The 25639-nt window shown below is 48.7% G+C and overlaps 8 protein-coding genes across 8 annotated transcripts, besides 6 other annotated features; 1 reads left to right on the top strand and 7 right to left on the bottom strand.

Moving 5' to 3' along the window:
• Positions 1 to 307: 307 nt before the first annotated feature.
• On the bottom strand, positions 308 to 2074 carry sreA (siderophore transcription factor SreA; the record flags this gene model as incomplete). Its single annotated transcript, XM_001259567.1, has 3 exons — positions 308 to 1116; positions 1179 to 1699; positions 1764 to 2074. 3 exons carry the CDS (start codon positions 2072 to 2074, stop codon positions 308 to 310), a joined length of 1641 nt encoding a protein of 546 aa, XP_001259568.1.
• A 1020-nt stretch (positions 2075 to 3094) lies between these two features.
• Positions 3095 to 3172: a microsatellite.
• Positions 3096 to 3147: a microsatellite.
• Positions 3129 to 3153: a microsatellite.
• Positions 3173 to 3204: 32 nt separating the features above from the next.
• Positions 3205 to 3247: a microsatellite.
• Positions 3210 to 3247: a microsatellite.
• Positions 3248 to 4586: 1339 nt separating this feature from the next.
• On the bottom strand, positions 4587 to 5201 carry NFIA_076000 (TVP15 family protein; the record flags this gene model as incomplete). The annotated part of the gene is made up of 4 exons (XM_001259566.1): positions 4587 to 4759; positions 4824 to 4913; positions 4985 to 5100; positions 5182 to 5201. The coding sequence occupies 4 exons, from the start codon at positions 5199 to 5201 to the stop codon at positions 4587 to 4589; spliced, it is 399 nt and encodes a 132-aa protein (XP_001259567.1).
• Positions 5202 to 6267: 1066 nt separating this feature from the next.
• NFIA_075990 (uncharacterized protein) lies at positions 6268 to 7315 on the bottom strand (the record flags this gene model as incomplete). The annotated part of the gene is made up of 2 exons (XM_001259565.1): positions 6268 to 6614; positions 6640 to 7315. The coding sequence occupies 2 exons, from the start codon at positions 7313 to 7315 to the stop codon at positions 6268 to 6270; spliced, it is 1023 nt and encodes a 340-aa protein (XP_001259566.1).
• A 301-nt stretch (positions 7316 to 7616) lies between these two features.
• NFIA_075980 (FAD-dependent oxidoreductase) lies at positions 7617 to 8777 on the bottom strand (the record flags this gene model as incomplete). Its single annotated transcript, XM_001259564.1, has 4 exons — positions 7617 to 8336; positions 8402 to 8505; positions 8556 to 8659; positions 8719 to 8777. The coding sequence occupies 4 exons, from the start codon at positions 8775 to 8777 to the stop codon at positions 7617 to 7619; spliced, it is 987 nt and encodes a 328-aa protein (XP_001259565.1).
• Positions 8778 to 9955: 1178 nt separating this feature from the next.
• NFIA_075970 (OTU domain-containing protein) lies at positions 9956 to 11286 on the top strand (the record flags this gene model as incomplete). The annotated part of the gene is made up of 3 exons (XM_001259563.1): positions 9956 to 10301; positions 10411 to 10850; positions 10927 to 11286. The coding sequence occupies 3 exons, from the start codon at positions 9956 to 9958 to the stop codon at positions 11284 to 11286; spliced, it is 1146 nt and encodes a 381-aa protein (XP_001259564.1).
• A 1408-nt stretch (positions 11287 to 12694) lies between these two features.
• NFIA_075960 (MHYT domain-containing protein) lies at positions 12695 to 15232 on the bottom strand (the record flags this gene model as incomplete). Its single annotated transcript, XM_001259562.1, has 4 exons — positions 12695 to 14137; positions 14220 to 14405; positions 14463 to 15027; positions 15078 to 15232. 4 exons carry the CDS (start codon positions 15230 to 15232, stop codon positions 12695 to 12697), a joined length of 2349 nt encoding a protein of 782 aa, XP_001259563.1.
• Positions 15233 to 18925: 3693 nt separating this feature from the next.
• Positions 18926 to 18952: a microsatellite.
• A 65-nt stretch (positions 18953 to 19017) lies between these two features.
• Positions 19018 to 19427, bottom strand: NFIA_075950 (thioredoxin family protein; the record flags this gene model as incomplete). The annotated part of the gene is made up of 2 exons (XM_001259561.1): positions 19018 to 19321; positions 19399 to 19427. The coding sequence occupies 2 exons, from the start codon at positions 19425 to 19427 to the stop codon at positions 19018 to 19020; spliced, it is 333 nt and encodes a 110-aa protein (XP_001259562.1).
• A 1303-nt stretch (positions 19428 to 20730) lies between these two features.
• Positions 20731 to 23106, bottom strand: NFIA_075940 (uncharacterized protein; the record flags this gene model as incomplete). Its single annotated transcript, XM_001259560.1, has 1 exon — positions 20731 to 23106. One exon carries the CDS (start codon positions 23104 to 23106, stop codon positions 20731 to 20733), a length of 2376 nt encoding a protein of 791 aa, XP_001259561.1.
• Positions 23107 to 25639: the final 2533 nt, after the last annotated feature.

Here is a 25639-nt window from a genome sequence, read left to right as displayed (position 1 = left end):
ACAATAGCAGTAAGCTGTCGTCTGTAGTAGAGTAGCGGAGATCATGAAATTGGTAGGTGGAAGAAGGGTGAACAAATGGAACGACAAACGCCTCCGCTGAGGTTGCTCCGACAGGTCGCAGGAAAGAAGGTGACGATAAAGAAAGCTCTGGGCTTTTCCGGAATTGCACAACTCCTGTATATCTGGTTCAAATATACTGAAATGGTATCTTGCCAACGAGGTAAATCTTTGCGCCGGGGTAAGAAAGACAAAAAAGGAAAAGGGAACAAGGGGAAGTCATGCGAGATGATAGTGAAGGGACTGCGCATCACGCTCCCAGTTCCGCCAACTCTCGCTCTTTAGCCCGAAGCATTTCACGCATCTCCTCCGCCTCACGCTGCAGTTTCGCTCGGCGGTCTTCTTTAAGGCTTTCAAGTTCAGACACGCCAGGCAAGGGCTGCGACGGCGGATGAGGTGCCAAGGGTGTCGCTTTGTGGTGTTGCTGCTGATGGCTAAGAGCAGCGAGCGACGGATCTAGGCGGGATTCGTCGTGCGGGCCTGAGTGGTTTAGAAGAGTGGAAATCGAGCTGAGACGGCCGGGGGGAGAGGGATTGGCAGTTGACATGATGGGGGGAAGTTGGTTAGAACCCGATTCCAACGTCGTCGGAATGGAGGAAGTATCGTTGGATGATCCGGTCTCCGCAAGAGTTCGCTTCTTGGCATTGCCGGAAGCGCTGGGTGAGATGGAACGTCGACCGAACTGTGGAACGGGAGAATGACTAGGTGCGCTCAGCCGTTCAGGCTCCAGGAGTCTCGGAGGGGGAGGGTGATGCGGCAACGAGAGACTCCCGGTAGCACTGAAGTGCGTGAAATCCACAGGCGGCGGGGCAATGGCATAATGTCGCTGATGGTTAGCCTGCAATGTTGGATCCGAACTCAAGTATCGGTAGTGGTCATCATGACCGTGAGCCAATACCGCAGGAGATGCCTCCGGCGACGCAGACGAACCGTTGGACGAATAGGTAGCTCCACTGGGAGATTGGTCTCTCAAGGCAGGCACAACACGTTTTCGTCGTTTGATGACGGACTTCTTCATCGTGGTGGGTCGGTAGCAACCATGCAATTTATAGTAGAGTCCTAATAGACAAACGGATGTTAGTATATTGGCATATCACAAGATTGGCGGAGAGTCAACGTACCACAAGCATTGCAAATGGGATGTCCATTTTCGTCCCTTCGCCAAAGTGGAGTCACAGTGGTCCCGCAGTTTTGACAGGAGACCAGCATGTTTCCTCCTTCGACCGGTGCGCCATTCTTTCCCGCATCGTTTTCGGCTTCAGGGAGAGGTCGGTCGGGCTCTGAATTTGTAGCTCTCCACGAATGGATGGGAACCGTGCCTCGAGCAGCGGACTTGTAAACTCGGTTGTTGTAAGCAGGGCAACCATCGCATCCCTCGGCTCCGCCAGTCCCATTGCAATTCCCTCCACCAGGACAAGAACCACCTCCTGAGTTAGATTGACAGTGGCCCTGTGAAGCCGATTCGCTCTGGGCATTTCCATGACCAATTTGTTGCCCGCCCGCTTCAGAGCCCGGTTCCATTCGATTGCGCTTGGTCGGCCTAGCCACGTTCCTCGCTTTCAAGTATAGGCCGCATGCATTGCAAATCATCGCCCCCGTCGGTGATCGTCGCCATAGAGGAGTGCTTTTCGTCCCACAGTTACTAGAAATAAGAGTCAACACAATGAACTCGGAAAGAGGATTGAGGAGTATCAAGATATACGGACCTGCAGGAATGTCCCAAGAATGATGTGTCTTTCTGCGACTTTGGCGATGTCGAGGTCTTCTCAGCTGGAGGAGCGGTTCTTTGTAGTTCAGGCCAATGTTGTCCATTCATTGACGTTTCCATTTGATACCGAGCAGGCGCTGTTACCTTCTCATCCCGATGACGATCCGCGGTGTGTTCCCGGCCAGCTTGGGCCGAAGATATCAGCTGCTGGGCAGCGTCCAGGTCCTCCGCTGAAGGGTGCCGCGTAACGACATCATGGTTCCGAGAAAGCGATCGTACCGAGTCCATCTGAGGAACTGAAGCAAGCATCGCCACTATCAAACCTCACCTGGCTATATTCCTGTCTCTGAACGAGAATCAGCCCACAAGGCGGTGTTCCTCGGTAACAATCGAGGCAAACGGGATAGCTGTGTCGTGGATGGCACGTCGCACCACCGTCCAAAGCGTAATGTTTGGTATCACAGAAGTCAAGCGTCGGTCAGAATAACAGTACAAGAGAAGAGGTACAAGGATGCCCCCTAAAAAAAGTAAAGTCGTAGTGGAGAGAGGCGCTGCAGCTAGTGCAACTCAAGCCCAACAGAGCGGTGCAGGGGAGTCGACTAGTGGTCGATCCTTGACAACTGCTGGAAATGCGCGCAAGTGTCTCAAAAAGTTGAGCGATCAAAAAAGAAAGGTCGGCCAGAGTCAATACTCTGATTATCAATAACTGATCCGCCACGAAGAGTCCGCTTTGTTGGCCAATCCGAATGACAGGTCGAGGTGGCGATCCAGTCGGGTATGCCAAGTGGTCCGATCCCGTCAGATGCCCGTTCAGATAAAGGGTAGAAAAGTGGTCCGAAACTGGAAAGAGAGCCTTGACGCGAAGAAACGATTAGAAACGACGAAAACAAATAAACGGAAAAATTCTCAGGTGCCAGCAGCCAAGTGGTTGGGAGAAGAGGGAGAAGGGCAAAAAGATAGGATCGGCGACGAGGCGATCCACTCCGAGCAATGGAATGTCACTGGGGAAGAGTGACAGGTAGGAAGTTGGGAGTTTGGGGTAGTTATGCAGAGACGGTGACTAAAAAGAGATAAAGGGGAAGACGAAGAGGAGACTAGCGAAAATGAGGAGTGGGAAAAGCTAGGAGAATCTTGAGATGCAGAAGATTGATGAGATCGATAGACTGATTTGATTGATTAGACGGGGAAGTACGTACTTTGTAACGCAGATCAAATGATTGATTGATTGATAGAAGGAAAAGGGACGGAAGGGAAAAAAAGTGGGTATTGCCCAGGCGGTCACGATGACGATAAAATGCTAGTAAGTAGTAGCTTTGGAGTTGACGGATTTGATGGAGAGGATGATGACAAGATGGATGAGAGGATGATGATGATGATGATGATGATGACGGGTAATAATAATGATGACTCTTAGATGATTGTGAAAGACGACAGTTTGCCTGGTGCTGTTGCTGTTGCTGTTGCTGCTGCTGCTGCTGCTGCCTGAGGTTGTCCTTATCGGTTATCGATCTCCCAGGGGGATCTACTCTACCTACACCTGGGGACGACAGATCCTGTTGTGCTGCAAGTTGTCCAGATATCCAAGTAGTTGGGATTCCTCAAGAAAGTAACTGTCGGGTCCAGATGTTCGGGTCCCTTTTTCGACTCTCTGTGCTCCCTTGACTGACGGTTCCTGATGTTTTCTTTTTCTCACTCATTTTTGCCGTTCGTTTCTTTTTCTCATTGCGCCTGCTTTTCCTCCCCCGGATCGAATCATCTGGACCCCACCGATGCCTGTTCTGATCTAGTCTTATGGGTCTACCAAGAATGCGCCTTCCCCTTTTAGTAAGTAGCGTATATGTGATTCAATAAGCCTGTTTGTTCTTGCTGCTATTGGTGAATGTCATTCTGTCTCTCATGTCAGCGTTTTTCTAATGATTCTGATTGGCTGTAGATGTCTTTCTATCTCTTCGTTGAGTTTCTAATCTATCGCATCAGCTCCACCGTCTGGGATTATTCTTACCTAACCTAATCTATCGTCTCGGCATTCGTAGTCTAAGCATTCAGGGTCTGTCGTTAGCATCGATCATTCATCACACGTAAAATAGTAATCATAAAACGTTTCTCTACCTGCTTTTTTAATGAGTTTTTTAGAACATGCAGAAGTTCTGCGAGCCAAGCTAGGCTGAAAGAGGTTCTGTTGAGATTAAAAATACTATACACCCACCATGGGTCCACCAAATACTTCGAACCTGGTATGCTAGGACTATAGCGAGACACGGCTTAGACATGCAGGTTCATTATCATACTCGTCAACACCTACGAAATGCGGGCAGGGGAGTAGATTAAGACTGTCCCGCAAACTTCCGCACAGTTTTGTGTTGGTGAAAGATCTGCGTTGGTGTTTGACAGGTACTCTTGCTTCGAGTATTGTCTCTCGTTAACCACGGCGCGCGCTAGCGCAGCTCTTCCACATGACGACTGATATTCAACCATATATTATCTACATATGTAATACAGGGTCCACAAGAAAAGGTATCTGTCCGCAAAGGACAATTCAAACGAAAATCAAGAGCTCCAAAGGTGACAACATCAAGACTGTTTCAGACCAGCGTTTCCACTCAACGTGAGATGGGTATACTGGTTCGACCACATCACTAAAATCGCAAGGCGAATATATATCATCACACTCGTCGATGATCGTCAAGCGCATTATAGGGACATCGTTCTTGGAATGCCGCAAGTCTTCAATCTTGCGGCTCAAAGTACGGTTTTTAGAGGACCCGGGATAACAGCAATCGCGCAGTATCCGGGAGATCAGGTGTTCCAGGTTCCGCAAAGCTTAGACCTGTTCCGCACCCCAGCCCTGGTCGGCCTCACGCATGTTGGAGGGAGGTTCGATGGAAGGAATGAAGTCCAGGACAATATATCCCAGACCGACGAACCCAACGATAGAACCGGCAATGTACCGCAGCACGTGGCCGTGCAGCAGGATCGATCCAACGAAGACGTAGACTGAGAATACTTGTCAGAATGCTACCAAAAAGAAATGCCAAGCCAAGAAAGCTCAGGAACTTACAGACACCTCGTCCCAGGAACGAGAAGAGGAAAGACGCATAGCGATAGACATAATCCGGAACAGTGGGCATCAATTCCAGGCCGCCGACGACTAAGAGACCACCGTGTCAGCAACCGATTACTCTCCTTTGGTAATCAGATCATATTTGTCTGGGAACTTACCGAGACCGAAGATGATCACGTAGGCACCAACAATTACGGAACCTAGCGATGCAGGGAAGAATTGAGCAATACCACCAAGGATCATAATCACGCCAATGGCGATGTTGACGATCCGGCTGGAGGTTGTCAGTCACAGTTCCAAAAATCGGCTCATCATAACGCCAATGCTTCAAGCTTAGCAGAGTACAGCGACATACAAGATGTTAGAGAAGTCCATTTTGAACGATGTTCGCACGAATTATATCCGTCGGTGGCCGAGCACGGGTACTGGGGTTTTCAACGAGATATAATGAGTCAAATCGAAAATTGCGAGGTCGAAGCACGAGGCTGTAGCGATGTGCGCTCAAGAGAATGGCAGCGTTGAGAGCTTCGTCTGCTTGCTTGTGAAATCACCAGTGTCGCTGAGCGGTGAAACTGTTCGAATGTCGTAGCCTGCGCCGTCGAAAAGCGGTTGCCTAAGGTGGAAAAAAAAAATCGTTGATCGCGTAATGTATCTCAGATTTCTCAATAATGCAGTGGTCGAGTAAGAATCGTTAAAAGGTCACGGAGAGGATCAAAAGGAGGAGAGGTTGGGAAACCAAGGAGATGAGCAACGGATGGGGCTTTGGAGCTTCTTGGTCCCAGTTGGAGTCGCAACCAGCGGATCCGCCAAGCCTTCGAAGATGGCTGACTCACCCGTAGCTGCCAGCCACAACTTCACGTGACAAAGCATGGACTGCCATACAAACACTACAAGAGGTATAACATCAACTAGCAAAGCCTCCAAAGGGTTTACAATACAAGTAAAAGCTGTCGGATAGTAGATCTAAATGTTGCAGATCCAAGCTTATAGTGACTCCGTACTGGGCAGAATAAGAGTCGTTATCTGGTATTGATAATGAGGAACGCAGCGCCTAACTACTGCGGAGAACACGGTTTCCGATATCATTTCATGGCAACCGCCCACTCCTCATCTTGTGTCTTGCTTCCTCAACACCGGTCATGGAATCTTCTTCAGTACAGGGACATTGCCCTTTCCTGGAGAATCAAACAATGTCCGCAACATGAAACGACCAACTCATCAATGTCAAACGTAGAAGCACTCCGCTTGCGAGACCAATGGATGAACGATATCTCTCCCACGGTGTGGTTTTCCTTGAATTGCTGGCCTGGAAATTGACCTCATTCCATTCATTTTGACGTTGCAGTCCCGGTTGAACTGGAAGGCTGAAACACATCTTTGAGTCCCAAGCGATCAATTGCTTAACTGCGCTCAATGTGGCCTAAGCTCCTCATATGCGGAATCAGTCTTCCCGAACCTCTCGTTGCTTCTTATCCAACCGCACATGGGACAATCCGTTTGCCAGTCTGCTCATCCTCATTGGGTCTCGATTCAGGCTTTCATAGATTGCTTCGAGATCTGTACCAATACTAAGCTCCTCCGCCGTCTTGAGACTGCGCGCATCCAAGAAGGGGGCCATGGAAGGCCAAACGCTTTGTACGTTGTTAAGAAAGAGATCGACACCAAGGTCACCCAATCCTTTGACCCCCTTGATCAAATCTCTGGTCTTTTTGCGGTCGTTCCCAGCTTTTTCCAGAAGATTATTAAGGTCACCGTCTAGACCGTGGTCAACATACTGGCAGAGCCAGTCTGATCTCAAGGAAGGGATGCGTACCGTACTGCCCATTGACGAAGTCCGCCAAATCGCCCAGGTTTGTAGCACCTTGCTCTCGATACCGATTATACCCTCCGTCCTTTAGCACCATCGTCCGTTCCTCCCAACTACTTTCCCCCAGCTTTCTGATATCATGATAACCTTCGTCGATGAGCTTGTTCACCGCACGCTGCGAAAGATCATGCGAAATCGGCCGCGACTTCAACATCGCGTCAAGCACCATCGCAAGCACCGTCTCCGGAGACGCAATGAGCGGCTCCTTCGCAAGGGAAGTGCCCTCTAGTGGCTGCCGGCCAAACTCCTCGATAATCTTGTGCACCTTCGGTGATTCCGAGGGTTTAGCATGCTCCTCATCTTCAAATTGCCCTTCAGCACCCTCCAAGCCGCCTTCTTCATTCTGTTTTTGTTTTCGTTTTGCGCCCGTTTTCACCTCTGGGTCTTGTTTGCCTTTGTTGTCATTATTCCATCCTTCGCTGTTGGTGTTAGGATCCGCTTTGTTCTCCTCTTTAGAGCTAGAGTTTCCACTGGTCGACTTCGATACTTTGTTTGGAGGCTGCTCTGAGTCGTCGCGATCCGATGTCTCGTGTATTTTGTGGTCTCGCTTGCGCTTTTCGGCGGCTGGGACTGGGCTGCCGTCGGTTTCGTAATCTTCTACGGCGGGAGATTTGTACTTCATTGTGCTGCGATTTCCTCTTCAAATGGGCAGAATATTCTCGCTAGGCCAACAAGCTGTTCAAAAGTCAGCGAAATTGAAAGTTGTACCCTAGAGAGGTACTCGACAAGCGTTTTAATTTTATACGGGGATGTGCCGACAGTGTGACGTCGACATGATGGTGACTGGACGGTCCGCTTTTTGATCTGTCGCAGCACATTGGATGAGATATACTTTTCTCTTCTGCTGCAAAATAAACACTTCAGTAATCACTCTTTGTAGTTATGTGCACTTATATACATTGTTGCAGCTAAAGTTGTCCGTATCACAACTTCGCTTTACTCTTGCGCTGCAAGACGTCATCAACCAATCTAACCGCCTCCGCGGCGCAACCGTATGAAGCTTGATATCCAAATCCTCCATGGCCATAGTTATGCACGACTGCTACCCCGTCGATCTTCTCCGCTTCAATACGAGTGCCGCCTTCTCTGAGAGGCCGCAGTCCGACCCCGTGCCGGATAATGTCCAGTCCTTCAATGCCCTGACCCTCTTTAACAAGCTGCGGGCACAAAGCAACTGCGCGCTTCATAATCCGAACTGCTAGGTTAGGGTCAGGCAATGGATCCCACTGGTTCTTCTGATATGAGCCGCCGATGATAGTTCCACCGCCAGCGGCTCGAGTCATCATGTAGACCAGCTCGTCTTCACCATCGTCGGACCCGGAGATAGAAAACATGGCTCCAGGATCGTTGCGGACGACGACGATCTGGCCGCGAGCCGGATATAGCTTCTCATCACATACTCCGCCCAGTTTTCTAGACGAGAGACCGGTGCAATTCACCACCACGTCGGCCTTCTTGCCGGAGTGGTGGGCGCTTGCAGCTTCCGTAACGTGCTTGAAGACGGCTCTTTTGAATACCACCCCGTTCTTTCGGCATTGCCCAACAAGCCAGGGGAGGTAGACGGCGGTGTTGATACAGACTGAGGTGAATTTCTGCGCGTTATCAATACCAGGGGCTAGCTGGTCGGCCGGAATGCCTTTAAACTGATGAGCATCGTCAGCCGGGCTCGTCATCAGTCTAAGGGTCTTCCTGAAAGACCAAAACTCACGTCAGGAACGACATCTTTGTACCACGGATTAGGCTGCACTAGCTCGGAGAACCATTGGCCAGTAGGCGATCCTTGGTCCTTGACTCGGTTGTATACAATCGTGTCTAGAACGGTCAGTTGGGATGTATTACTTCGTTAAGCGCTGGATGTATACCTTGAAAATGGATCCCAGCCTCTGGGTGTTTCTCTGTCAGCTCCTTCAAAGCTGGCCATGTCTCTCGTTCCCACCTCTCATGAGGACTCCCGGATTTTCCCACACTTTCAAGCGATCAATCAGCGGAGGGATTCCAAACTGAGCCGAAAAAAAAGACACCTACGGGAGATAGTTGGCTCCAGCCCATGGAGAACAGTATTCGATATCGTAGTCTCCAGGCATATGTTTGGCAACTACGGTGATGCTGTTGGACGCATTTTGAGAAAGGAGATACGCAGTAGTAAGCCCTGACACTCCAGCTCTGTTCACTTGTTGTCAGCATGAGATCTCCACTAATTCCATGTTACCTGGAATCATGGATGGCCACCGAACCGGCATACCCCAGAATCACAATGGTATTCGTAGCCATTGTATCTTCTCGCTCGGGCGAGTCAGTGATATAAGCAACCGTAAAGCAGCAGCAGAAGACTAACAATAGATCTCAGGATTCCAGGAAGAATGGGAAAATGAGTCAAAAGATATACTCCTCTCCAAGCGGGGTCTCGGCTCTATCTTCGTATCAGACAAAGTGACAGAGAACTGATTAGATAAGAGATTGTTGCCTCGCGGCGTAATTTATCTACTCCGTATGTATTGCTTGCAGTAACCGAAGCATTCGCATTGGTTTCGGCTGTGTATGAGCGGGTAATTGTTCCTTACCTATCTTGGCCGCGGAGGTCCGGGCGCTTGTGCTTGTACGGGTTACTCGTCCAATCAGTGCTTTTATAATTTGAAAGTTTTTGATCTTTTTGTGTTGTTTCAACATCCATACCAATCATTTCAGCCTCCATTCCTCATTGACTGCTCTTATTATACAACTTTTGAGGGAAATAGGTTAATTTATGGAGCTGTTAGCTGCCTAAACTTATGTCCCCAGGTTAAATAAGCACTTAGCTGGAATCACTGAATCAAACAATCAAAGTATTGACATTTCATTGTATTCGCGAATACAACACATTTCGTCATTGAGGAGATTTTACGTGTCAACCACCAATCATCGGGCGTCGAGAGGCTCACCGCCTCGACCTCGGCCAGGGATTCTGTTCCACTTCTGCCACTTTTGTTACGTTTTCCTCCGCAAGTCCGGCCAAAAAGTCTCGCCGCGCGTGTGTTGTATACCAGGGCTATCTTCGCCCTGCAACTATTGCTTCACTATTTTCCTTTGTTTTCTTAACCCACAAATGGGTTATTGTCATCTATTCACTCGCGTCCGTATTCTAGATGATATAGACATTTCATCTTCCCCTCTCCTTTTCTCCTCCCTCCTTTCTCTCCTCCCCTTCTTCTCAATTCTTCTCCTGCCACCATTATCTTTCTCTCCCTACCGCTCCCGTACGTCGATCTACAGCATCAAATCAACTATGGCGCAAGTAATTGCACCAATGTCTCCTCTACATCATCTGCCAAGCCCTTCTCAGGGACAGTCCTTGGTTAGACAGACTACAAGCAACTTGCAGCGTAAACAATCCAAGTTTCCCTCCACCAATTCGTCTCCAAAACCAGCGGAATCAAACAACCCAGCTCCAACGGAACAGGATCCAAGAGAAAAGTCCACAGAAGAATCAATATCAGCCGACTCCGATTGCGAGGAATTAGCACCGAGGCGGTCGGCAGCAAAGATTCGAAGTAAAGAAGCAGTAACACAAAGCCTCGAAATTCCGTGTCTCAGTGAGCTAGGACTCTATGCTTTCCCTACAAAGGGTGATGGTAATTTCTCCCTACATTGAGCCCACAGATCTTTCATTTCTTACTTGCGTTCGTTCTGAGTTATGCTGGCATTCTACTATCGTCTTATACTAACAATTTCCGTTCCCAGGCAACTGTCTCTACTACGCCCTGTCCGATCAAATGTACGGGAGCCCGGACCATGCCGACCAGATTCGTCTTCAGCTTGCAGACCATATTGCTGCTCACCGAGATTACTTTATAAACTTCATAGTGGCTTCTGGTGGAGAGCGGAGAGCTCCTAGACGAGCAGCTGCATCCAGATATTCTTCGTCGTCCAGATATTCTTCTTCCTCTTCTTCGTCGGCAAGTCCGGCACCTCCCTCGTCTGAGGACGTCGAACGCAGCTTCGAGTCGAAATTGGAGGGTTGTCGAAAGAATGGCACATGGGGTGGCTCCGAAGACATTCAAGCATTTTGCCAGTCATTCAAAGTCGACGTTCGCGTCTACAGCACAAAAGGCATTCAGACCTTTCGAGATGTTTATGCTCCGGGCAGTGAGGAGAGGGCAATTCTCCATGTCGCTTTTCACGTAAGTCAACTGATTGTATTGGTCGTCGAATGTCGATCTACGTTGTGAATATTCGACTAACCTTCTCGCTGTACAGGACTTCAACCACTACTCTTCAGTGCGGCATGTGGATGGCCCTCATACTGGGCTGCCACGTATCCCGAAAGATTTGAAATCAGATAATCGGACTTCAAACACCTCGCCACCTTCCTACGCTGGCGCGAAGCGCTCCGCTGATGAAAGTGAGGATGAAGACGCTCGCCCGGCTGTTCGCCGCAAGAAAGTCAGAGTTGGGGCACCAGAGAGCAAATTGACCATGAAGTTACGCAGTCGGTCCTCCTCGCGAGCCTTGTCTCCTTCACCTGCTAGCATGAAGCGCTCCGCTGATGGAATTGTGGAGGAGGATCCGCGCCCTACCCTTCGAAGGCGGAGACTTCGCAATCGCATTAGCACCTAAGAAACAAGGCAGCTACAGTCACGAAGTGCCATCAGAGCTGTCTCTTTCCACCAAAATTGAGCAAGTCATCGGTTTGAATAATGTGGACAATCATCTCTCCCGGCTGTTCGACGTGACAGTCTGCAATAAGTGTTGCTTTCCGTGCAGGATATCCCTCATCTATCTACACTGCGCCCCACAAACAAACAGGTGCCATGGCCCCATACCAGGCGGCGCATGGCCTCTACAACGATATGAAATCCGCGATTCTCCAAGATCACGGTTACTGGGAGGGCTCATCGCCCGACACCCACACACGAAGTTACGACATTCCACATTACTGGCTTTCTCTCGCCTTTTACTCATTCGCATTGGGAGCAGGTTGGATCATTTCAGGTTGCTTTGAGCATAAGGTTCACGCTTGCTACTTAGCGCTGGGCGGTTATTCTCGTTATTTGAGTGGCATTTTTCGATGGTCTGGTTATCATCGTTGTCAACTCTGGTGGCTTTCAGTTTCGCTAGAGTTTTACTGCATCAGTACACGATACCCCCACGGCAAGGCGTTTCTCCATTTCTTTTTGCTTTTCTTTGCATTGGGTGTTGACATCTCTGCCATTCAATGTTGACATAATAAACTGGCTTTGCTTGAGCGAATCTTGTCGGCTCATCAACCTATTAGAATCAAGCATTTGAGGGTGCCTGGTGCACTCCTCCTTCAGATGGCTCTAAGTTCTATTTGCTTCTCTTGTAACGAAATTGCCGTTCATTCGGCTTGTATTAAACGGTATATGCTCGACCGGTAATCTGGGCTCAGAATCTGTGCCATACGTAAGGCTGAGAAACTTAAAGCTTCCATGTAGAAATTCGTTCTGTATAACAAGACTGATAACATTCCCTTTTGGCATATCAAAGCTCCACATAAGCGTTAACTATTCTTCTCACATATGAGGATTCGACTTCATTGAGAATGAAACGTAATCCATATTATACATGCCGGCTTGTACCCGTTGCCTTCTAAGGTATCACTATGTACAAACGAAGGAAAAGTGAAGGGCCTCGTCATCAACCATTCTGACGAGATTGCACAAGAGATATCTATCTATCTGCTCATGACTCGATATATTTGTGCATACAAACAGAATGCCTCCCTCACGACTGCTGGGTATACCCTCAGATGTTCGTCATCTGAGCCATGCTCGAGATTCGTGGGTCATGCACTTGTAGTGGACGCGTCCGTACCGAGAAGCGTCAACTATGCGATTTCGCGTTGGGTGAGGGCGTGGCGATGCGCTAGTGATGGCATCGGTGCCCGTTTGCGCGACAGATCAAGGGCAGGATTGTTCTCGACGTGAGTGACGAGCCAGTATGCCTGTGCTCATTCGAAGGACTGAGAGTTCAAAATCGCTTGCGGCTGACTGGATCCTGTATCTCAGCCAACTGTCGAGTGTTGTTGGAATGTATCTGGCCTCAGCCGTATTTTAGGGGAGTAACAAAGATGGTAGAGATCGTCCACATATGTGCCCGAGGCCGAGTCGCCAGCCAATACGGTAGTCTGTGAGGCATGCCGACCCAGTGTGGGATGGGTTGACAATTCTGCGAGTTTCGCGATGTCCACTTTCACTTCCTTGCGGACAGTGATTTCTCCAAACGGCGAATGCTCCGCAAGGGTCTCCTGGGACGTTGCGCTCATTTTATCGCTGGGCTGTTTGCGGGACGGCCAGAAGCGACGAAAAGCACGAACAGAGGATGCGATTTCGGAGTCAGTGGTTGAACTGGAGCGGGCGTTGGAATAATAGAGCTCTTGACTCAGCTCTTTTGCGAATCCATCGCCTCCTGTGAAACCATCGTTCACTTGCTGCTGCACCCTGAAGAGACGCAGAGGCGTGAAGGTAAAGTCAGGGTTGGAGATTTGGGTGTCCAGCGTGCCGACAACGCAGAATGGAAGAATGATACAATTGTTTCCGTCCGAATGCCTTGAAGGGCGACACGGGGCAATAAGAGGGCGTGCCGAGAATCTAGATACTGAATTGATATCAGGTGGCATGACGGACGAAAGGTTCCCCATCGCTTGGATCAGCTGCTGGCGAAATGCGTCAGCGTCTCTGTATGCGCGCGCTGTCTCCGACTTCAGCCAGTTCAGGCACGTTGACACGGTCCACCCTTCCATGTGTGACAACAATTCCAGATGGGCAATCTGGAGACGTTTCATTGGCAGTGATGAGGACGGTAACGGGTTTCTGACGCCTTTGGCAGTGAGTACTTCGAAGTTGTCATGAACGGTGGGGCGCATGACAAAAGAAACCAAATGAACTCCTGGTTCAAAGTTCCGACCGGAGGTGGCATAGTCTCGCATATCCCTGAGATGAGCGGCCAAAGTCATGGACGGTATATGGACACGGCGAGATAGCACGGGGATAACGTTCTCAATTGCTGTAAATCGAAGCCCTGATGCTGCTAGGCGGGCAGCTTCGTGCTTACTCAATTGCCGGACAGTGAACATCATCTGACCCTTATTGGCACTGAGCCGAGAGTATCCCATTGCTCGAGAAAAGCGCGAGACTGGTGTCGTAGTGGTCAGGATGTCATCATACAGCACGCCCATGTCCTGAAGAGGCTGTCGCAGTTCCTCGGCCAGGTCCTGAGCGGTTACACAGAAGTGCTGTTTGAAGAACCCGTCAAAATCGCCTTGCATCTCCGTGTCCTCGTCGGTCGCTCCACCTTGCGGGGTGAACTGTTGTTCCCCAGCTTTTTCGGACTCGATTCGACTTCTCATAAAAGGAACGACATCCGTCACGAGTTTCCAGTTTCGACTTGCACGGAATGCCCAGAGGAAGGCCGAATGCGTTCTTGTAAGATCGTCGTCGTTAAAAGTCTACCAAGTAGCAAGGAGATTAGCATGGTCTGACGGTTCAGTAGAATAAAGTGTTTGGGGTCCTAATCCGCTGACAACGTACCTTTCCGCGATAACGATCCACGATTTTCCTACTCGGAAGACCTGCATGCGGAGTCACCATGACTCTACCGGCTGGGTCGAAGAAGGCACAACTCAAGACCACTTGGCGCGCCTTTGTTCTCGATCGTCTGCGGTCTCCGCCGGCCGCGATGGCACATGCTGATAGAACTGAGCAGGAAACACATGCCTTATCGCATTACCTCGTTAGTTTGCTTGTCGCCGATGATGAATGGAGACAACGCACCAGGACCGCACATATAATGACAGTTTGGCTTCGTGAAAGTTGGCCGCCTTGCTTGACGGATTGATCATGTTCTTTGTAAGATGTACCAACTGCAGCAGTCCAGTGCATACCAGAGACAGCGATGGCAAGTAGACAGCCACAGATTCCCCGTCTCCACCAACTGTTCGTCCATGTAGCCCTCCACCGAAAGAAGATTCCCAGGGCAACAGTACTGGCAAAGACGGCAATGATTGCGGCTCCGACTATATGTGCGACCTTGTAGCTGCATCGGTAATTGGCGATGCCGAGCTGACCGATGTAGTGCATTCCGCACACGGAGCTGCCCGTTAGGACACCTCCCATAATGATACGAAGATAGCCAGCCTTTTCACTGGTTCCTATCGCGTAGAAAGCTGCAAGTAGGACGACCACGGGAAGGATGAATGAAACTCCTGTGAAAGTCACGCTATACACAATCTGGATTTGGGCTGCTCCATCACCGAGGACGATTGCTCTATTGCCAATGAAATGCATGCACCAGATGCCGATGCCGCCCATGGTCACTGAGGATGTGAACAGAAGGTACCTGCAATGTTAGACAATTAGATGAAACTGTACTTCGAACAGTAGTCATACCAGTTATATAAGCCGGACTTCGACGTTCGTCGGTGAAGAAGTTCGAGGGTAGTCGCACACCCCATCGTGCTGACAACGTAGGAGAGAAAGATGTAGCCTGCCAGATAAGATACGGCAACGGGCAATCCATCAGGGTGATCATCTGAAGCCGACATTGTCAAGGTCGAGCAAGATTAAAGACTGACTTAGCACGACGGCGACCTCATGAACTGATGTGGGAGTTCTCAGCGCATCTCAGTCCGTAAAGATGCTCAAGGAACGGCTAGAAGGAAGAACAAGGAACGACTGAGGGAGTGGGCAAAGAATGAACCAAGGTGACAGTGACGGTCAGGGTCGACTATAGGACATGTGAGACCACCATGCTTCAAATGTGCCGGTTCCAAACAGCGAGTGCTGCAGCTTGAGAAAACTTGGAAGGAGGACCGAGTATCTATATGGGGTTTCTCATGATAAAGGGCGTTCTTATGAAAAAAGACGAAGCCCAATCCATTTGCTACAAGTTCATTGGAAGTTGGCAACCTCCAAGACAGCCCCCGGTCCATACGGCTGGATCAGTAGCACGAGGGGGCCAATCGGACTACTCATTGTTAGGTACTCCGTAGATGTCGATAGCGGATCGAAGTAAATTGTAGCTCGTCAGCTGGTGATTATCGAGGACCAGGAAAGTTCCGAAAACTGGATCAACAGATCGGATCGTAGTTGGCTAACGAGGGAACGATAGGGAACAGACTTCGGTACTTAGTGAGTTAGTGCTGACTCCAGGCCGGGCCAACGACCAGACAGGTACCTGGGTTCGTCTTATTGGCCAGGTCCATATTAAACAATCAATTGTTGCCAGCAGAAGGCTAGGGCCTGGAAGAGCAAGGTCTCAGGACTGCCTCGGGTCGGAGCTTTTGGCCAAAAGATCAGACTTCGAGACTCCCTTGGGGACCCGCTACAATCAAATTTCAGCTGCGCCATGACTAGGTTTCAGGCCCTTGAATCATTGTTATGAATTTTTCACTGTGTGTGCACAGAGGAGCTCTGTGTGTAGTTTGAGATCTTTGTTCGAAATGAAGTATGCCTGGCTGGATACCACTTTTGTTTGTGGACTTCATTTGAGACTTATCACGAGCCAGATCGGTTGATGCTCTTGCGTTCCACCCATGGAAAACTTCTATCCCAGGGTCCCATGGCTCAAGGACGCCATGGGACCTTCCGAGGAACCTGTCAAATAATAATGGCAAATGTAGTGGAGACCGAATGACTCGAAGGACGATATGCTAAGTCAAATCTGTTCGACCAAATTTAGCGGATTGCTAGTTTGCTTCATTGTCAGACAGTTTGTAGCAACTAGTCAGTCTAGCGAGTAGCGAGGCCGTCCCATGTTCTGAGCTTTTGCGGAGACAGGAGGGCACAAACAACTCTTTGACCTTTTAGAACTAGAAGTCGAATGGCTAGTGCAGAAACTAGGATCGAGAAAACACTGTCAAACAAACTTCGGTGTTGGCCAACCGGCGAAAGATTCCAAGCATGTTGCTGGCAGAACGGTCCCAGTCAGGTGCAGCTGTGAATAATGAAAGCCAGTTTGAAGGGTGTGGGCGAGTCTAAAGCCGATCGCATAACACGGACCGAGTGTTACTGCCCTATTTGAATCAAGAAGTGTCCACATATTCAAATCTTCGGCTGGGCGAGCTGGAAAATGCACGAGCAAGAGAAAGATCCCAACTTACGCTAGCCCATAAGAGGCCTAGCTCATATCAATCCATTATCACTGTGTTGGCTCCTTGACACCTGAGGCCAAGGGCCATCCTTGGCTGTTCGACTTGCTCGTCTGAATTCCCTTCACCTAGTTCTTGAAATACTGAGACAAGCCACTACGATAGCATCACAAGGTTGAAAGCAATCATCAAACTATATTCAATTCCTAGTCTTGTCTTATTCTTTTCTTTTTCTCTTTCTTCTAGGTTAGGGTTTCCACTTTCAAGTGGACCAGGTACCACGTATCATCTCCACCCGATCTCGCAAATCGAGATTGCTAGAAACCAAATCTTTACAATGTCTCACAAGACCCAACGTTGATCGGTTTTAACCGAGAGTATCATCCATCTTGAACGTGGCTATTAAAATGACATACTTGACCTGTTCCGTAGTATACACCGACCCAGCTGAAGCGTGGAGTCTCCTGGCAACTGAACAGCTCCTGCTCATGCATAGTAATCTCTTGCTCCACTATTGAAATCTTACTTTTACACCATCTCCAGCCAGCCTAAGGTATCACCGATCTCCGATTCCTCATGATTGCTGATCGTGCAATCTTGGGTTATGGTTTCCCGCCCCATTTCATATTCGTTTGTTGTATCTGCGCCGACTGAGCGAAGTATACCATATCACAATATGAAGCTTAGCAAGATGTCATTGTGGAATCTATGGGAGCCCGCTTATTGTCTACATACGATGTCTGATGACCAGCCCTTGGCCGTGCCACTGATATCGCAGCATAAACTATACTTCTTGCAAATGAGGAATACACTTAAGCTCTAGAACCCAAGGGCTTTGCAGAGCAACCAGGTTATTTTGAATGCATATCAGAAGTGCACTTCACAATAGCTTCAGTTGTGGAAATCTCCCGAGGCGGATTCTAATAGGAAGAAATGAACACTCACGCTCTGAATGGCACCGCTCACCGATAGACTATAAGACTCTGCGGATGCTCGTCGCATTGTCAGCAGGTATCTCTGAGTCGTTTTCTCGGAGGTGATACGCGCAAATTCGTAGTCTTCCGGTCGGCGTTGAGCAAAGAGAGACTGTCTCAGCTTACCTGGCATGATTCATATCGGATGGAATAATAGCTGCAATAGGAGTGTCAAGTCAAGCTCCCTTGCAGGCGGTCGGGCAAATGGAGTTTCGTTGAGCTATATCTATACCCCAAGGCAGACTGCATATCCCCATCAACATGGTGAGGCCGGATACAACAGTGACAGAACCCTGTGCATTGGAGCTTGGTAGCATGACTTGATTGTAGTCCTCAGTACCTTGTTACAGAAGGACTCGCGTGTCTGATGATAACAACGCCCTGGCTAGAGGCTCCACTGTAATGACGTCCTCAGAATCCCGGCACATAGGTGGCCATATGAATCTGTATAGACACTGTTGTTCTGTTGCACTGGGAATCAGTACATTATTATTTTGTCTACATTTACATTAAAGCTATTCCTATATCATGGCCACTATGCCGCCATTGCTTGATCATTGATATCCATATCAAGCTCGAATGAAACACAGTAGCACTTAGATGGCACCCTCTTATAATGTGGAATAACAGTGCGCAAGCTATGCTCGCTTCTGTCAAGCGTTAAATAATATATATACTTCATCTTTGTTACCACTGGGGTTCTACTTTAAACTTGAAAGTATAACCTTAAGTACTCAACCAACTGAGGCACTGCACAAACAGATAACCTCTATTCCAGTGAAAAGTGACAGCCCTTCTGAGATAAGCTCATTATCTATAGCTTCCAGCGCAGAATCTCATCTGGTCATACCTCTACAAACTATCATTGCTGTGTTTGCCGATTAGGGCTTTACATAATTCTAGGTGATTGTTCTTATGAAGGCTAAGCTACGCCTCATCTATTATATTAAACGGGTTTGATGTAGTTTCAGTTTTCCTTGAACAACCACAGCAGCTTTGAGAAGGGCTCAGATTGATCACATGTAGATGGCTCTGCCAAGCCAGGTTCAACAAGCAAGGGTATCAGCTTAAAATGTCAAGGAGCAGCAGAAGAACAGGCCCAGGATGATAGCTTAAGCACGTAGTTATGAATCATTCTGCTCGACTTTCGTCGTCTACAGATAGCAAGTCCGTACAGATCCAACAGATCCAACAGATCCAAATAATTCTATGAAATTTCCTTCATGATTAATGTATTTACAACCCAGACCTCGTCAGAAAATGGGCCTAAGCAACGTGCGCTTTGATAGCAGCCTCAAGGGCCGGAGGGTTGGCACCAACAACTTCGTTAACCTTCTCGCCGCCCTTGAAGAACATGAAAGTGGGCATAGCACGGACACCGAGCTCAGCAGCAACTTCGGAGAGTTCGTCAACGTCGATCTCGTAAAACTTGGCGTTCTTGAACTCCTCCTGGGTGCTGAAGCGCTGGAAGACGGGAGAGATAGCCTTGCAAGGACCACACCAGGTCGCGGAGCAGTCGACAATGACTGGGCCCGAGGCCTCTTGGACCTTCTCCTTGAAGACCTTGGCGCTGGAGTTGGCGTCAGTAGTCTGATATTAAGCAGAATTATCCAAGAACAGGTATATGAGAACAGCGAGAGAACGTACTCAGTAATCTTCTCGACGTTGTGAGACATTGTGGATGTAGGTGAAAATCGAGAGATTGGAGTGGAAGAAAAAGCTCGTTGGCTGATCGAGGAGAAGTGGTTGGGGGCGGGGATACGCGTGAGGGACGACTGATGCAAAAATGTCGAAGCGACGGCGACTTTGCTTGCTGATCTGAGTGATGTAGATATGGCCCTGACGGAGGAGAGAGTAGGAGGAAGACGAAGAGAGGTCACAGTGAATGATTTAAACACTATGGATGGTCAGATTATGGTTAGCTTCGAGTTGAGGGGCTCAAGGAGGGGCACAAATAGGGATTTTGCAGTGGTGGGATGACGAGCAGCCTCCCAATGACGTGTGACACTGAGGCTGAATAATCAATAATAGCCTCGGTCACTAATGCGGCGGAAATGTCTCGGGGGTTATGGAAGGAACGAGGTGGTGGTGGCTCAGAATCACCTACTTGTGAACGACCCAAAACCCTCAAAGGCGTATTTGAGAATAGATTTTGTCAGAGTACGAGATCAATTGAAGATAGTGGCACCTTTGCAGTATGGTCAACAATAGTCTATTGACGCCTGGTGATGCGATACAACCTGTTGGATGTTAGGCTGATGAGGTGAGAAAACGCGTTCTGGGCTTCCAGGTCGTACCTAAACGAGGCTTAAAGCGGCGCCCCCAGATGACGTGATTCCGCTGCTTATGAATTGGAAACGGTCTGGATCGGACATCAGCCTCAGGCATCAAGAATCTCACTCGGCTATCAACAAACACACTGCTGTGTACGGAGTACTACTGCGAGATATAGCAGATGCATGATATCCTGGTCTCTGTCGTCTTGTACGATTAGGTGATGGCAGACAATTAGACATAAAGCCGTACAGTGGTATATGTGATGAGGAATATCCTGGGTATAAATTGACTTCTGTATCTTCAAGTTTATCTAGAATCACAAATCCCTAACTCACGCGGACATTGTTCATTTGCAATCGAGGCGCATCCAACTAACTCGCACTCCTTGGGGGTATCAACAAACAAAGTATCTAACTCAAACCTCCACTAAGCCTGTAAGGCTGCCACGGCTATGTCAAGTGTTGGCAAAAATAAAGACTGCTTGGGGACGGGGAAATATTTATACAAAAGAAAGACAAAGGAAAGGTAAGGAGCGGCAAGAGTATGTACTCATGAACAACATATTAAACACTCAATATAGTAGATAGATCCAGAAAATAGGGTATACCAGGTAATTGCTTGACCTTTCTGCGGGCTCATCGGTTGACGCTTCTTCTTCGTTGTATCATTGTGAAGCTCTCAAGGCTCGGGCCTGGACATGACTCAACATGCCTGACCATAACCCTCATCGTGCATGTATTCATGTTCGGATGGATGTTCTTCAATAGGACTGACTTCCTCGTCGGCAGATATGGGGGACAGTGACTGGATCGACCTTAGCAGAAGGCCTTCGTTTGACTTGGGCCGAATTGTTGGATTCACGACAACAGGCCTCTTGGCAATCTCTGAATGCCAGGTTTCATCTTGCGACGACGCGCGGACGTTGGAATCCTTCTCTTGGTCGCCAAGGACACTGTTGCTTGGTCCTTCAGTGTCATCGTAGTCGCTCTCGAATCGAACAAAGTGCTCTTTTTGAGGCATTGCGTCGCCCTTGACCGAGTCCTCGTGCCCTTCTTCGGTGTGGTTATGTGACAAACTGGTACTGCGCTGGATAAGATTGCTCTTCCTCTGGGAAATGCGGCGCAGAAATTGCCCCGACATCCACGATCCTTCTGAATCAATTGACGCTAGTGATTGTGATAATGGGACATTGTCCGCAACCTCCTCTAGACTTTCACCACCCCACGAGCGATGGGGGATCTTGCTCGCATCCTGGAGGTCAGATTCTGAGCCAGGAATTGGATAGTGAGATTCCACATGCAGATTAAGCGTGTCATTTTCTTTCCCAAATCGATCGGAGGGCTCCTCCGGAATTTCAGGGGATTGAAGGCGCGAATCCGGGGGAGACAGAGGCTCATCGCCAAAGTGCTCAGTGAATTTGGAGTGAGAGCGTTTGATGACGCCAGGTCGAAGGAACGGTTTTGGAGGAGCGTACGGCGGGGGCCCAGATGACTGAGTTGACACTTTGAAAAAAGATTCATGAGACGTATTGGATAATTCTGAAGACTGGTCATGGAAACGTTCGCGATATCTCCGCTTGAGACGAGAGCTGCCGCGTCGAAACAATGAAGCCAAAGCACCACCCCGTGTGCTGCTATGGTCGGACAGACGTCTTTCGGATTCAACCGTTCTTGAAACATCCGATGTGGATTCTCGAGCAACGCCATATACCTGGGAGGAAGTGGGACTGCTCAGTCCACGCCTGGATGGAGACGGCGACAGGGTGGTGTGTGACATTCCCATGTCGTGCGACTGGGTAAAACTCGGACGCTCAGCTAACTTGAACTTTGTAACAGAGCTGTCATCGAGGTTGCCGACGACGTGGACACTTTCAAATGATGCATGACGACTTCGCTCCTTGGAAGCATCCCGCAACCAGGAGCCAGCGGTGTCGCCAGAAAGAAAAGTTTTTGTCTCATCATTCTTGGACATAGTCCCACTATCTGCTGGCGTGGATTCAGCATTCTTCTCGACAGTGGCCCGGCCTCGGTTGATAGCGGACGATCCTTGGTCGTGAGCGTGTTGGCGTTGAGACTCATCTTCCTGCTCCTCTTCCCTCCGCTGGCGTTCTGCGCGACGTTGCAATCTGCGACGTAGCCTTTCCTGTTCTTCAATCCTTTGCTTCTCCTTTCGGCGACGATCTCTCTCAAGCAGCTCCCGCAACGCACTTGCATCAAGACTATCAGCCAATGCGTCCACGCGCTGCTTCGAGTACAATTCCTCTTCCGAAATGGACAAATTGAGGGCGTTCTCCTTGCGGCCTGGTACCTCGGCTGATTTCTGACTTTTGGCAGCCGAGCTACGCGGCGCTTCCACATATCGAATGATGGGCCGAGGGGTCCAGGCAGCCAGACTGTTGACCTTGAAGGCATAAGATTCAGAGAAATCGGATACAGACGAGGCAGCCGAATCGCGCACGGGTAAACTAAGGTCAGAGAGATGGCGGTCGGACCGCCGGCTATGAGCTCTAGGAGCTCGTCGTGTCTCGACAGAGATTCTCTCACCTGGCAGTGTACCGGGCCGCCAAGGTATGTCAATGGGGGTTGAGGCCATCAGCCGGATCTCTTGCTCCCGTGCAATTTCGTATGCCCTCCGCTTGCTCAGTTTCTTCTTCAGGACCGCGGGGCCCTTATCGTTCTGCTTGGACTTCAATAGCGAGCCGTTCCGAGAGATCGAAGATTGCTGATTGTGCTCTGCACCAGGATGAGAGATATACGACTCTGGACCTCGGTCTATTTGGGAGTGTAACTTTGGCAGCATCTTGACGGGGTAGGATGGCTCACGGTCAAACGATAATGGGTATAACGGTTGGACTGCTGCTTGACTGGATTCATCTTGGAAGGAACTCGAGGTATCTTCGATAGGCTGTGAATGGCGGTTTTTTTGACGCTTTGACTGTTTACGGGACGGCTTTCTGCCCACCGAGGAGTTGACGAAGCTGGGGCCATTTTCGTACGACGCTTTCAAATTTGCGGCATCCGGTGCACCTAGCTGGATCGTATGCCGCTTGTTCTTGCGACCAAAAGGCCATATCGCCATGGTGCCGGATCAACTAAGTCCCTTGTTCCCCCGTTGGCGATTCAAAGGTTGGCGGATTTTATGTGGGATACAGGAATGTCGCAAATAAGTGAACTCATTTGGAATCATGGGACGGGGGAGACACGCGATCAACGGGCGAAGGAGATATCGTAAGGACGAGTATAGATAAACGACACAACTTGCAGATAAACAAGTCTACATCGATGGTCGACTGGTATTTAGCTTTTCGAGAGTGGCCGTTTGTCACGAGGTAGAAAATTGAGACATCCACGGAGGTCGGAAGGAAAAGGATGAGGAAAAAAGGATAGTCCGGCGTAAGGAGTCAGGTGCTGTCTCAAAGGAAGCAAATGGATTTCAAGTCCATCCGCAGAGGAAAGGAAACCTTCCTCAAGATGATGTACGAGGAACTTGGAGTGCTATATCAGCGCTGTCGTCACGTCTGTCAGGAGGCAAATTGAATGGTCAAACAGGTGATCCGCCGAATGAAGACGACGCCACATGGAGTTGCAAGGAAGTAAGAAGTTCAAATCAAGGTAGAGTTGATAGAATCAAATCAGATAAACAACAGGACCAGAAAAGGGGAAAAGAAATGTCTACCGATAATAAGTGTTATGCGTGACGGTTTGATAGAAGAAGAGAAGGAACAAAAAGGAGGTCCATGGACTGTATTCCTGGGGAGTGCAGGCTGTGTAGTCCACTATCTACTACTACTAGGGTAGGAGTCTAGGTCTATCTAATGGTAGTTGGGGGGCCGAGACAAACAAACCGCCCTTTTTGTTCGTAGACCCGGAGGATCGACTTGGTTGGTTAGTGGTTACACCAACGGCAGAGGACCACTTGAACCAGAGAAGGACGTTATGGTACTGTAGTTTAAGTATTATTATTGTTATTGTCGGTATGTACCATTAATATCTGTCGGCATCGGGTGGTGACTGATCCATATTGGTTTTCGTTCTATCTCGTTGATGACTGAGATATGCCTACTGGAGTTCTGATGCATCTATCCGACTAGGTCCCTTCTTTTTATTTCGTTCAATCTATTTCCTTCCCTGGATTTTCGCAGAATCCCAGGACGTCCAAGTCAATGAGTCAATTACCGTAGGGAAAAAAAAAAGAGAGATGATCATTAAAAATTTCTTCATTGTGGGGAAATCCACTGCCAGAACGGCCACATGGACATTGGCATCGACGCCCAAGACCCCATTCTGATTGTGACCTTGGGCTTGCTTGGACTAAAAGAGTAATGGTTGGTAAGGTACCTGCCTTATGTACCTCACATCATCAAACTGAGGTAACCGAGGAATTACCCCATCTGATTTATTATTCTGTAGTAGTGTGAGTGAATGTAATCAAAGGTCCTATCCCACAGATCAAAATCTATCCACGCAACTTCTGCAGAGTATCTGGTATTATTGTATCAATTCACCTTAGTCGGAGAACCGCCTGAACAGGCTGTTTTATTACTTGTAATCTGTATGCGTTGTACCGACTCCACATTGAAGGTTCATTTCTAGGTTATTCTTAGAAACAACCTCCAGAGAATGGTACATGATGATTGTTACCTTATTGATTGGGGCCGTAAGATTGAGGATAATGTGTAAGACACTTGTAATTTCTCGAAAATTTTGTTGTTAATATTATTAGAAGACAAGGAATAATATCCTCCATCAAGGTAAGCACTCAACGCAAGAGACGCCCCATGAAGCTTTGGGCCTCAGATTTACTCGAAAACAGCAATATGACCTTTTGAAAATAAATACGAATCACTGATCTTGGCCTCGATGTGGATCGACTTGTGTTAGAATCCTGGCTGTTGAAGAAGAGTGATGTCATGGTCAACTACTCTCTCTGGCTAAACCTAGAGAGGTATTACTGCGCTCTATCATCTATGTCATCGCAGGGATAAGACAAAGCATCAAGACAGAGTAAGATAGGTAGTCGACATGGGCATGATTCGCCTATGTGGGACGAATGACGATCGACAACATTGCTGTGGTCTGCGAAGACATGAAGGGAATGACGCTTGTACAAATGCCCACGGCGAGGAGTGATTCTTGACATGTCTATTTTCCATTCTGACAGGACGTAGCTGACTCCAGCAAGCCTTCTGGGAAAGGTTTCTTTTCCTTAGTAGGTTGATCGGATTCTATGTTGCTCTTCGCAACTAATGAAGGACTAGCGACGCCGGCTTCAAGTACTTTCTCTGAGTAAATAGGCATTCGTCAATGTGATACCTCAGTTACATCCAGTTATGGATCATACAGCAAACGGTGTGAACTACCAAGATATAAGCATAACCTAAGAGGTGATTTCATAGTCTAACTGATGCTCTTTGGATTCTAAATTATTGGATGGATGGAAGCAACCATCCAGGTCAGCCATAGCTGGGTCTAATAATGGCCGGAAGTTATTTGCGTAACTTTCTTCTCCGTAGATCACCTGAGACGACGCCATTGGATTGTTGATGTCTCAAGGCTGTTTGGCCGGAGTAAACATTATTGATTAGATGTGACAATGGCAGCGAATTACAATA

Source organism: Aspergillus fischeri, genomic scaffold (genome assembly GCF_000149645.3).
Source record: "Aspergillus fischeri NRRL 181 1099437636264 genomic scaffold, whole genome shotgun sequence".
Lineage (NCBI taxonomy): Eukaryota > Fungi > Ascomycota > Eurotiomycetes > Eurotiales > Aspergillaceae > Aspergillus > Aspergillus fischeri.
This window is presented reverse-complemented; position numbering and strand designations above follow the sequence as displayed.